The sequence below is a fragment of the Globicephala melas genome, chromosome 7 (assembly GCF_963455315.2).
Source record: "Globicephala melas chromosome 7, mGloMel1.2, whole genome shotgun sequence".
NCBI classification, from domain to species: Eukaryota; Metazoa; Chordata; class Mammalia; order Artiodactyla; family Delphinidae; genus Globicephala; species Globicephala melas.
In genome coordinates, this window is record NC_083320.1 from 29,615,465 (window position 1) to 29,629,503 (window position 14,039).

At 34.9% G+C, this 14,039-nt stretch overlaps 1 protein-coding gene across 2 annotated transcripts in view; it reads right to left on the reverse strand.

Annotated features, from left to right (window-relative positions):
* ZDBF2 (zinc finger DBF-type containing 2) overlaps nucleotides 1-14,039 on the reverse strand; it is a 30,634-nt gene that overhangs the window by 12,244 nt on the left and 4,351 nt on the right. The window contains exons 2-4 of one of the 2 annotated variants that reach the window (XM_060301959.1): nucleotides 11,802-11,880; nucleotides 10,139-10,243; nucleotides 5,885-6,012 (exon numbers count right to left, since the gene is read on the reverse strand). In XM_060301959.1, coding sequence (XP_060157942.1) covers nucleotides 5,885-6,012; nucleotides 10,139-10,198 — 188 coding nt within the window. In that variant the 5' untranslated portion in view covers nucleotides 10,199-10,243; nucleotides 11,802-11,880. Of the gene's footprint in view, nucleotides 1-5,884; nucleotides 6,013-7,736; nucleotides 7,988-10,138; nucleotides 10,244-11,801; nucleotides 11,881-14,039 lie in introns of those variants that run through there. The other variant, XM_060301960.1, reaches the window with a different exon arrangement.

A 14,039-nucleotide genomic window follows, 5' to 3' on the forward strand; every position in this document is an offset into this window, starting at 1 on the left:
TCTTATGCTAAAAAGGAAAACTTTTTAAACTATCTACAAACAAAATAAATAACTATATATTAAATCTATGAGATGTGATCAAAATGAAAACTTCACACTTTTAAATTTCCCATTAAAATAGGAATTAGTAAACAGAAATTAACTAAATGAGCATCTAATTCAAAAAGACAGAAAAATAACCAAATCCCCCTACCTCAGGAAACTTGAAGATATAAATTAAGAAAAAGACCAATAAATAGGAAACAAAAGTAAAGCAAGAGCTGACTTTCAAGAAGTCTAAAATAATAGAAAAACCAACAATGTCTAGACAAGGGGGGAAAGAGAGATGAAATTTTTTAAAGATGAACTATATAATTCAGAAAGCTTATAAACATAAGTAATGTGGTACTGGCATGGGATTAAAACCATTCAATGAAAGAAAATGGTATTCAAAATACAATATATAGATATAGAAGTAGATGTAGATACACACACACAAATACAGGAATTTTATGTTACAGGTGATGTTTTATATCAGTGGAGATAATTAGTATATTTAAAAAGTAAGTACTGCTATATACCACTTATAAAAATAAATTCCAAGAAGATTAAAAATATTTAAAAGAAGAGAAAAATGGAATTAAGAAAAAGACATGAAAGAAGCCATAAAGAAAAATTCTCCTTAGATTGTGTTAAAATGTTTCTTTCTATATGGTAAAAAATAACATATAGTTGATAAACACATGATAACAGAGTTGATAAACACATGACAGATTCTGATATTTAAAATACAAATAACATTTAAAATACAAAGAACTATTATTCATAAATATTGCATACAAACCCAAAATATACAAACAATTCAATGGAAAAATAAGCAAAGTATATGAAAAAACAATCCATAGAATAAATATATTTCTAATAACTATATAGCAAGAGAAATTCTACTTTACTCATAAATAAATAAACGTTAATTAAGAGACACTTTTTGGCCTATTATTTTAGGGAGAAAGAAAGAGGTTGATAATCGCAATGTTGGCAAAAGTGACAGGAAATGAGCACTGTCATATACTACCGGTGTATATACATATATATACAATTTATGCAATAAATTATATATAAATTGGTATAGCCTTCCAGGAAACGTCTATCAAGAATTAAAATTTTCTTCTCTAAATGTCTGGTAGAATTCACCTGTGAAACTGTCTGGTCCTGGACTTTTGTCTCTTGAGAGTTTTTAAATTACTGATTCAGGGCTTCCCTGGTGGCACAGTGGTTGAGAGTCCGCCTGCCGATGCAGGGGACACGGGTTTGTGCCCTGGTCCAGGAGGATCCCGCATGCCGTGGAGCAGCTGGGCCCGTGAGCCATGGCCGCTAAGCCTGCGCGTCTGGACCCTGTGCTCCACAACGGGAGAGGCCACAACAGTGAGAGGCCCGCGTACCGCAAAAAAAAAAAAAAAAAATTACTGATTCAATTTCATTACTGGTATTTGGTCTGTTCATATTTTCTATTTCTTCCTGGTTTAGTCTTGGGAGATTGTATTGATACATTTCTAGAATTTGACCATTTCTTCTAGGTTGTCCATTTTATTGGCATATAGCTGTTCACAGTAGTCTCTTATGATCCTTTGTATTTCTGTGGTGTTTGTTGTAACTTCTCCTTTTCATTTCTGATTTTATTGATTTGGGCCCTTTCCCTTTTTTTCTTGATGAGGCTGGCTAAAGGCTTATCAATTTCGTTTATCTTTCAAAGAACCAGCTTTTAGTTTCATTGATCTTTTCTTAGTTTTCTAAGTCTCTATTTCATTTTTTTTATTATATCATTTTCTTAATTTTTTTTTGGCTGCATTGGGTCTTTGTTGCTGCGCGTGGGCTTTCTCTAGTTGCGGCAAGTGGGGGTTACTCTTCGTTGTAGTGTGCAGGCTTCTCATTGCGGTGGCTTCTCTTGTTGCAGAGCACAGGCTCTAGGCGTGCAGGCTTCAGTAGTTGCAGCACGTGGGCTCAGTAGTTGTGGCACGCGGGCCCTAGAGCATGTGGGCTTCAGTAATTGCAGTGCATGGGCTCAGTAGATGCAGCACGCAGGCTCTATGGTGCGGGGCTTCAATAGTTGTGGTGTGTGGGCTCTGTAGTTGTGGCTCATGGGCTCTAGAGCTCAGGCTCAGTAGTTGTGGCACATGGGTTTAGTTGCTCTACGGCACATGGGATCTTCCCAGACCAGGGATCAAACCCATGTCCCCTGCACTGGCAGGCGGATTCTTAACCACTGCACCACCAGGGAAGTCGCTATTTCATTTATTTCTGCTCTGATCTGTATCATTTCTTTCCTTCGACTAACTTTGGGTTTTGTTTGTTCTTCTTTCTCTAGTTCCTTTAGGTGTAAGGTTAGGATGGAAAACTTCTGAATCAATCTATGAGGCCACCATCACCCTGATACCAAAACCAGACAAAGATACTACAAGAAAAGAAAATTACAGACCAATATCACTGATGAATATAGATGCAAAAATCCTCAACAAAATATCAGCAAACAGAATCCAGCAACACATTAAAGCGATCATACATCATGAACAAGTGGGATTTATCCCAGGGCTGCAAGGATTCTTCAATATACTCAAATCAATCAATGTGATACACCATATTAACAAATTGAAGAATAAAAACCATATGATCATCTCAATAGATGCAGAAAAAGCTTTTGACAAAATTCAACATCCATTTATGATAAAATCTCTCCAGAAAGTGGGCATAAAGGGAACATACCCCAACTTAATAAAAGCTATATGTGACAAACCAAAGCTAACAACATGCTTAACAGGGAAAAGTTGAAAGCATTTCCTCCAAGATCAGGAACAAGACGAGAATGCCCACTCTCACCATTTTTATTCAACATAGTTTTAGAAGTCTTGGCCACAGCAACAAGAGAAGAAAAAGAAATAAAAGAAATCCAAAATGGAAAGGAAGAAGTAAAACTGTCACTGTTTGCAGATGACATGATACTATACATAGAAAATACTAAAGATGCCACCAAAAAAAACTACGAGAGCTCATCAAAGAATTTGATAAAGTTGCAGGATAGAAACTTAATAAACAGAAATCTGTTGCATTTCTATACACTAACAATGAACTACCAGAAAGAGAAATTAAGGAAACAATCCCATTTACTATCACATCAAAAAGAATGAAACACCGAGGAATACATCTACCTAAGGAGGCAAAAGACCCGTACTCAGAAAACTGTAAGACACTGATGAAAGAAACTGAAGATGGCACAAACAGATGGAAAGATACACTATGTTCCTGGCAGAATCAATATTGTTAAAATGACCATACTACCCAAGACAATCTACAGATTAACTGCAATCCCTATCTAAATACCAATGGCATTCTTCACAGAACCAGAACGAATAATTTTAAAAGTTGTATGGAAACACAAAAGACCCTGAATAGCCAAAACAATCTTGAGAAAGAAGAACAGAGCTAGAGGAATCACACTCCCTGACCTCAGACTATACTGCCAAGCTACAGTAATCAAAGCAGGATGGTACTGGCACAAAAACAGAAACATAGATCAATGGAACAGGACAGAGGGCTCAGAAATAAACCCACGCAGACTTCCCTGGTGGTCCAGTGGTTAAGAACTGGCCTTCCAATGAAAGGGACGTGGGTTTGATCCCTGGTTGGGGAACTAAGATCCCACATGCCACGGGGCAACTAAGCCTGCACACCACAACTACTGAGCCCATGTGCTCTGGAGCCCATGTGCCACAACAAGAGAGAAGCCCACGCACTGCAACGAAAGATCCCGCATGCTGCAACTACAACCCGTCACAGCCAAATAAATAAATAAATAAAAAGAAATAAACCCATGCATTAATGGTCAATTAATCTACGACAAAGGAGGAAAGAATATACAATGGAGAAAAGATAGTCTCTTCAATAAGTGGTGCTGGGAAAACTGAACAGCTACATGTAAAAGAATGAACTTAGAACATTCTCTAACACCATATACAAAGATAAACTCAAAATGGATTAAAAACCTAAATGTAAGACCAGATAATATAAAACTCCTAGAGGAAAACATAGGCAGAACACTCTTTGACATAAACCACAGCAATATTTTTTTGGATCCATCTCCTAGAGCAATAGAAGCAAAAGCAAAAATTAACAAATGGGACCTAATTAAACTTAAAAGCTTTTGCACAGTAAAGGAGACCATCAAAAAAATGAAAAGACATCAGGCATACCCAAATTTAGGAATATCCTACAAAATAACTGGCCAGTACTCTTTTAAAAAGTGTCAAGGTCTTGAAATCAAAGACAGACTGAGGAACTACTCGAGATTAAGGGAAAGTAAGGAATTGTGACAACTCAATGCACTGTGTGGTCCTGGATGGAATCTTGGTCCAAAAAAAGGACATTAGTAACACTACTGACAAAATCTGAATCAGGTCTGTAAATAGTATGGTATCAATGTAATTTCATGGATCTGATCACTGTACTGTGGTTATTTTAGATTTAACATTTGGGGAAGCTAGGTAAAAGTTACACAAGAATTCCTTGTACCAGTTTTGCAGCTAAATTTTTGTAAGCCTGTAATTATTCCAAAATGAAAAGTTAAAAAATAAAAAATATTTTTAATGTCCATAAACTTTAGCCCCAAAGTTCAAATTCTAGGAATCTACTCCACAGAAAAAGTTGCATGTACAAATATGTTTGTTGAAGCATTGTTTATATACACTATAAACTGGTAATTTATACTGACCCCAAGATAGGCTAATTCCATCTTTCCACCAGCTAAGAAACCACATAATTTTTTTTAACATCTTTATTGGAGTATAATTGCTTTACAGTGTTGTGTTAGTTTCTGCTGTATAATGAAGTGAATCAGCTATATGTATACATATATCCCCATATCCCCTCCCTCTTGCGTCTCCCTCTCACCCTCCCTATCCCACCCCTCTAGGTGGTCACAAAGCACCGAGCTGATCTCCCTGTGCTATGCGGCTGCTTCCCATTAGCTATCTATTTTACATTTGGTAGTGTATATGTGTCCATGCTACTCTCTCATTTTGTCCCAGCTTCCCCTTCTCCCTCCCCATGTCCTCAAGTTCATTCTCTACGAAAACCACATATTTTTTTCCTGACTTTTTCCCATTAAAACTTTTTCGCCATTTACTAAGTTCTAGGTTGGTGACTTGCAAAGCGTCCAAGAAGTTTATCCTTTTTTCTGCTGCTAGTGCTGAACTCAAATAATTCTGCACAGATGTGCTAATGATCTATTTTGCCTTATCTTGTATAGCTGTAGTTGCAAACTCACCACAGTACATAATCTGATTTTCTACCAAAGTTCTTCTTTAACATAGGACATTAACTTTTTTAAATGTTATCAAAATATTTATTTTTATTAAAACCAAAATAAATTAATACAAGAGTAAGCTATCAAGATACTGACAAATTATAAAAAGAGCCAATTCTATTTGACAAAATAGCAAATAGTTCCATTAATGTGGAATTAACTTAGTTTTTACCTTAACCACCCTTACTTGGCTACTGTCACCAACTTTCTGGTTACTAATCTCGTAAAAGTTATGTTTGCTCCCACCTTTTTACCGTGTTTAATCCTGTGACATCCTTACAAAACACCTTAATGATATATAATTATTTATTGGCCTAAGACTTTTCTTTAGAAAAAGCACAGTGTAGTCCATAACTTTTAGAGTGAAATTTCTTACCTAAGCTAGGAAAAATTTTTAAATAATTGCAAAGGTAAGTTACTAGATAAAATTTCACGTTATATTCCTTGATTCAAAGGTTCATTTTAGGAAGTATTAGAACAATTAACACAAACATTTACTGTAACATATAACTAACTTTGTGCTAATATTATTCCACTCAGTTACTTTACCTGCTTTCTTGATAATGATATGGGTGGTGCCTCAGAACATCCTGCAAGAAACGATCCATCAAACTAGTGGTAGCCATCAATTGTCTACTCTGTGTGGTCAAGTATCTGTGTTGATCACTGGATATATGCTATAAAGTAAAAAGAAAATGAATATTTTTAAATGGGTAATAATCATTAGTAGTGAGAGTGTCACAATATAAATTCATTATACACCTAGTAGAAGTATAAATTAATATACCCTTTCTATAAAGCAATTCTAAAATATGCATCTAAAAACCATAAGGGGGGCTTCCCTGGTGGCGCAGTGGTTGAGAGTCCGCCTGCCGATGCAGGGGACACGGGTTCGTTCCCCGGTCCGGGAAGATCTCACGTGCCGCGGAGCGCCTGGGCCCGTGAGCCATGGCCGCTGAGCCTGCGCGTCTGGAGCCTGTGCTCCGCAACGGGAGAGGCCACAGCAGTGGGAGGCCCGCGTACCGCAAAACAAACAAACAAACAAAAACATTCTGTTTTTCACTTTCTGTACAGTATTCAATAAATTACATGAGCTACTCAATTATTATAAAATAGGCTTTGCATAAATGATTTTGCCCAATTGTAGGCTGATGAAGTGTTCTGAGTAATTTTAGGGTAGACTAGGTAAGCTATGATATTCAATAGGTTAGGTGTGTTAAATGCATTTTCAACCTAAGATATTTTCAAATTACAATCAGGATGTAATCCCATCATAAGTTGAGGAAGATCTGTATCATCTTCCTCTCTGTGGCTTGCCTTTTCACTTTCTTTTGTGTATGTGTGTGCATTTAATTTTTAAATTTTTCTTAAATTTCTCTCAATGTTTATAGTTTTCTGTGCAAAAATCTTATACATATTTTTTATACATATTCCTTAAACGTTGATGATTTTTGATGCTGTTGTAAATACCTTCTTCAAATCTCATCTTCTATGTGGTGTTTATATATAGAAAGACAATTTTTTTATTCTTTTTTTCTAACTATTTTTTATTGAAGTATAGTTAACTTACAATGTTATGTCAGTTTTATGTGTACAGCAAAGTGATTGCTATACATATATATATTTACTCTAAGAAGACAATTTATTTTTACGTTGGCCCAAAAGTTTTTAAAAATCACTTAACAATTCTAATAGTTCATCTAAATATCTTTAGGATTTTCTTTGTGCACAATCACACTGTATACAAATACTAACAGTTTTATTTCTTCTTCTCTAATCTTTATCATTTTCTTTTCTTTTTCTTTCTTTATTTCCCTGACTAGGACCTCTGATAAAATACTGAATATAGTTTAATTCAAACATCGTCTATTTTCACGTAATTTATTACTGATACATTTGTAGTTAATTCTTGTTTTTATTTTTAAATCTGTTTTATTATTCTATTCTTGCCTACACAGTGTCCCTATCTCTCTGCTTTCTTATTTTTTTTGTGGACTACTTTTTATTATTCCAATTTTATATAGACTACAAAGATCTATATTTTATATAGACTTTTTCCTAGTCTATTAGTGGTAACAGACTATAACATGCAACCCTGACTGATCAAAAGTACTTGTTACTTTTACTCTCTCTCTCTCTTTTTTTAATTTGGCCATGCCTCATGGCATGTGGGATCTTGTGTGATCTTTGTTCTACTGACCAGGGATCAAACCTGCACCCACTGCCTTGGAAGCACTGGAAGTGCCGAGTCTTAACCACTGGACCACCAGGGAAGTCCCCACTCTCTTCTTGAACAATGCAAGGTCCTTAGGTATTAGCTCAATTTACTCCCCTTCCAATTTATATGCCACTGTTGTTAATCTCACAAGATATTATTCATTTACATTGCCCACCTATTTACCTTTCCATTGCTCTTCGTTCCTTCCTGTATCTCTGAGCTTCCAACTGGAATCATTTTCCCTCTACCTGAAAAACTCTTTTTAGTACTTCCTTTAGTAAGTGTCTGCTGGTGATAAATTCCCTTAATTTTTGTTTCCTGAAAATATTTTATTTCACCTTATTTACTGAGTATAGAATTCTAAGTTGGCAGTTGTTTTCTTTCTTTTGGCTTCCATTATTTCTGTTGAATATTCTGATCAATATTCAGCTAGATCTGGGCCCCATATGTCTTCACTGCCTTAGTAGTTCACCAAAGCTTTGAATCATATATATACATATATATGTGTGTGTGTGTATTTTTTTCAAGCTTTTATAGTTAGTACAAATTACCTCAGCTACCATCAACAGAATCTTTTTAAATGTCAGTTTAGTACAGAAGTATCCAAATGTCTAAAAATTATTATTCTAAACCTTAAGCAAAAAAATTATACTGAATGCTTATTGACTAGAACTTGTAGTTAAAGCATAAACATGTTTTATCACTAGCAAAAGTTCAACAAATAATTTTCCATTCAAGTGATGATATAATTTCTCAATCATGAGAGAAATATTGAAGAGAACTTGAGATTTATTATCTGCCTCCTCATGTTTATAACCAGCATTAAAAATTATTTCTTTTTTAAAAAGGCAGAGATGTAGAAATCACAATAATAAAAACTCTTCCTAGTATGAATTTAGGTGTTTACTATTAGATCATTAAACAAAACAAATGCTACTAAACAGCATAATTTTTATATATTATAAACTTGTCTTAGATATCATCAAAGATCAAACAGTTTAGCACTAGCAGAAGCTTCATTATATGATTGCTTCACCTATGAGACAATTCCACAGCTGAAGAAAAACTTGAGAATCTTCTAAGTTAACAATCCTGGTCAGAAAGCTGCAGCTACTATGACCATGAATACTTATTTCAAAATCTCCATACTTGATGTTTCACAAACTCTTCCAACAAAAGGAAGAGAAAGGAATACTACTCAACTCATTCTATGAAGCCAGTACTACCCTGATACCAAAACCAAACACATCACAAGGAAAAAAAGCTACAGATGAGGACTTCCCTGGTGGCACAGTGGTTAAGAATCCGCCTGCCAATGCAGGTGGCACAGGTTCAATCCCTGGTCCAGGAAGATCCCATATGCTGCAGAGGAACTAAGCCCTCACACCACAGCTACTGAGCCCACGTGCCACAACTACTGAGCCCACATGTCACAACTACTGAAGCCCAAGCACCTAGAGCCCGTGCTCTGCAACAAGAGAAGCCACCACAATGAGAAGCCCGTGCACCGCAAGGAAGAGTAGCCCCCGCTCGCCACAACTAGAGAAAGCCCGCACGCAGCAATGAAAACCCAACACAGCCAAAAAAAAAAAAAAAAAGCTACAGACAATATATCTTATGGATATATATGCAAAAATCTGCAACAAAATACTAGCAAGCCAAATCCAGCAACATATAAAAAGAATTATACACCATGACCAAGTGGAATTTATCCCAGGAATGAAAAATTGGTTTAACATCCAAAACTCAAACAGTGTAAATGCTATAGACTGCACTGCGTCCACCCCTCCCACCTCCGCCAAATTCTTATGTTGAAGTTCTAACCACTAATGTGGCCGTATTTTTAAAAGACAGGGCATCAATCTTCATGAACTTGGATTAGGCAATTTTTTTTTTAGGCAATTTTTATGACACCAAAAACACAAGTAACAAAAGAAGATAAGACAAATTCAACTATAGCAAAAATTTAAACTTTTGTGCATCAAAGCATAAAATTCAAAGTCCTTACCTTGTCTTACAATGACTTACAAAATCTAATGCTCTGAATTCCTCACCTGTCACTTAACTTCCACCCCCCACCTGACCTCCACTGCAGCCACATTGGCCTCCTGGCTTTTAGTTAGCATGCTAACCACTCTTCTGCCTCAGGGTCTCTATCCTTGCTCTCCTGTCCCTCTACCCAGAAATTCTTCCCCCAGATATAAGCAAGCCTGGCCCCTGCATTTCATTCAAATCTCAACTCAAATGTCACTTCCTTAACCTTACCTGGCCACTCTACCTAAAATTGCACACTCTTCCCTATTTTATTTTCCTCATAACATTTATCACAATCTGACATACTATGTACTAAACTTATATGACTACTTACTTTCTGTCTTACTGCACTAAAGTATAAGCTTCATGAATAAAGGAAACTGATTTTGTTCATGGCTATATCCCTAGAAACTTAAACAGTATCTGCCCATTAGTAGAGTCTCAATATAGTCTGTTCAATGAAGGAATAAATGAATTTAATTAAACGTAAAAGAAGGGAAAGTTACAACTAGGTCCTTTGTGGTATAACCATAGTAATAGGATCTTCTCACCTGTTCCAGGTTATTATAGTGCACACAGCAATAGCTGCAATATCCTGGTCTGTTCTGCATATTGAATAACCAAAGTCAGATGGCTATTGTCCTTGAACACTCAAACTGGAAAAAAACAAAAATGGCAAAAGCACAGTAATTCCTTATTACCATAAGGAAAATAGCTATGATAATATCAGAGACCAGAAATTCATTCTTGGGTCCTACCCACTCATATTTCTAATAATTGCGAAAACAGACAAGGCTACCATGAGCTACTGAACCAATCAATGAGCCTGGAATAAAATGAGACCTCTGAATCTTCTTTTCTTTTTTAATTGAGGAATAGTTGAGGCACAATGTAAGTTTCAGGTGTTCAACACAGTACAATTCACAATTTTTAAAGGGTATATTCCATTTATAGTTATTATAAAATATTGGCCATATTCCCTGTGTTGTACCATATATCCATGTAGCTTATCTATTTTATACATAGCAGTTTGTACCTCTTAATTCCCTACCCTTATCTTGCCCCTCTTCTCTTCCCTCTCCCCACTGGTAACCACTAGTTTGTTCTCTTTATCTATGAGTCTGTTTCTTTTCTGTTATATTCACTAGTTTATTTTTTAGATTCCACATATACGTGGATATATATGATATCATACAGTATCTGTCTTTCTCTGAGACCTATGCATCTTCTAAAAGAGTAGTGTGTTGCCAGTATTTGAAGCCTAGATGACTACATTTTTTATTGATTTTCTAAGTTGTTAAGAGTTATCAGAAAGTGATTCAGTATTGAATACAGTACTCAATTTATAAAGACAAATTACTATTTCTAAGTTGTTACTATAGTATATTTACTATACTTTAACAATGCTTATTAATTTTCCCATTATGTTTCTACACAAAATCCCAGATTATGTGAACTCTCAGTGTCATATATAACATCTTATTCTCTAGCATGAGAGTAAAGATACTACATTTATTTTCTGCTTAATCCACAGAGGCAGATTTTAAAGTAATTTATCCAACAAAGTTGCTAAAAAACAAAATAGCAACTAATACAGCCTCTGAAACAAAAGACATTTCTCTTCTGACAATTACATAAACCAAACGAATATGAAGAATTTTTTTCCAATTAGTGCAATAAGATTTCTCTACAAATAAAGAATAGTTTCCAAGTTTCTACCCTCCTCCCCAAAACTATAATCCTTCATCATTACATACTGCATTACATACTGGTTTCCAAACCAGGCTGAATATAAAAATCATACCCCAAAATTCTGATTTAGTAAATCTGAGAATAGAGCCTAGAATTCAGAATTTTTTAAATTTCCCAAGTAATTATGATACACACACAATTTATTCACATACACAAAATATAACAAATTTAAGTAATAAATTAAATACAATGAGTTTTTTTGCTGTTTTGTGAAAGTGAAAATAGGATTTTAAGAGATAATTTCATCAAGGTTTTAATTCTAATTATTTTAAACACTCTTATCTGTCGAAAAAAATAAAGAGAATGATCCTATAACGTTATGAGTGTTTCTGATAAGATTATCCTGCAACAGAAAAAGTTTATTCATTAAAATCAATGTTCAAAAATTGAAACCACAGCCTTAAAACCAATAAGAATAGAAAAGCTTCATTAAATCAAAATGCTATCGTAACATTCACTTACCCATTACTTTTTATTATGAGAAACTTTGATAGTTTCTGACTTCTCACTTATAGGGAAAATAAATCAATTAAACCAGCTTCTGAAATAAAGAATATATAAGAAATTATTTACTTAAAATTTCGTCTTTTTTCCATTAACTTACGTCACTTATTAACCTGAAGCAACAAAATGAAAGAAAGTTTAAGTTGTATTCATAGATGTGGCAATTTTCAGGCTGAGAGAACTCTAGAGTTTAAACCTGAACTCTGAAAAATCATTAAATAAACTTTTTAGTGCTTTATTTAAAATATAATTAAAACATTCATTGAATAAAAGGCAAAATGAAAGCATGAGTCTAACATCACACACACACACACACAAAATTTAAAAACTTTAAATATTTTTTGATCTTTAACCCTTATGGACTTTAACTCCCATGGCATTATTACCTGCCATTTCATCATCTCTAGTGCCATGCCACAATGAAACAGAGCTACAGTAAACCAAAAGCACCTGTTGGCATTTGGAAAAATTCACATGCTAAAACCCCAAAAACTTATGGAATCAAAATCCCCTGGTGGGAAGCCAGGCACATGCATATTACACATATTTAAAATGTTCCAAGGTGATTCTGATATAGGTTGAACCAATAATACGTCATTTTTCATGTACTAACAAAATTCTTAAAGAGATCATTTCTTTGGGGCCCGGGATTACATTACTTTACAAGACCAAATGGGTCTTTTTATACAAACTCTGAATTCTATTGGTACCTGGTATTTTTATAAAGTAACAAATCATTTACCTTGAGCAGAAAAGGTCAGATATTTCATCAGCTATATTTAGTCCTGGCAAACATCTATAAATTAAAATAAAACTGTTTAACAAAAAATGATAAGCCCTATGAGTGTCTACCATTAACCAAATTAAATAAATACCCTCGTCACAATTTAAGTTTGAAGACTGACACGATTATGTTTCCAGTAATAGGAGAAAAACTACTAACTTTTGAACACAAAGCACTTTACATACTATGACGCACTGAATCCCACATGACCTCTTAAGATGTTCTGGAACAGAGTAACTCTGAGGGTGCATATAACCCACCGTCAAATACTTCAGATCTCTGGGTTCTGGGAACAGTAGCTGTAAGAACGCGAGGCACACCTGTGCCTCTGGGAGGGTTAAGAACAGAGGCCATCAAACCCAAAATGAGCTTCATGAGAGACTTTTCAAAGAAATATTTATGTGAAACTTAAGTTTGAGTCCTGAACTAACTACACAACTCTTAGCTTTTGTGTTAGTTTTAATAAAAACTACTGTCAATTCCTTATCACCTATCTATATCAATTGATAATTAAGCCAAATTATCCTTTTTTTATTCGTCCACATTGTCGTGGGCAAAGTGTTAACCCCCCTACCGAGGATCACTGGTTAACAAGAAATTCCAGCACTTGAACTCAACACTTGACACCACCGTACGATCAAGGAATAAACATTTAGCACCTACCCTGTGCAGGGTTCTATGCTAGGAGCGTCAAGGGATAGAGAGAAATATAATACAAGCTTTCTTGCTCTCAAGAAGTTTAGATGGAATTGGGAAATAAATGCAAAAATATCAGGTGGTATCTGAGAAATGCCTAGGCACAAATAATAAGTGCAAATAGGTTTAGCTGCAAAATTCAGTTTTAGCTGGAGGAACCAGGGATGTCACGGTGGATATGTTTTTTTTAACTGGACATTGGAAACTGGGTAGAATTTGTTTACACAACTGTCAGGAAAAGCTATTCCAAGTAACAAAGAAGCAAAGTATAAAAGCAAGAAAGCACAAGATACTTTTGGAGATAGTGAGTTGACAAATTCATCTGGAGCTAAGTTTTCATTTAAGAATTTAAGGGGCAATAAAGCAAGAAAAGTAGACTGAGTTTTGACATGATAGGATTTAAAAGCAGACTAAAGATTTAGACCATATCTTCAGGCAGTGTATAAATTTTTTGGAAAGCAGTGTACTCAAGGAGGGCTTTAAGAAAATTCTGGAACAACAGTTCTTTCCTACTCAAAGATGCTTTTCATAGGATAAGGAATATAACTGTTAAACTATTCAGCATTATTTCCTAGAATATTGGAGAATTAGTTAATACCCAAAACATCCAAGTTCAAAGAGTCAGTATCCCTTAGAGCAAAGACTTAGTCTCATTTATACTTATAAATTAGGAAAACACACATTAATTTTTTCTTTAAGAAATGACTTTTATTAAT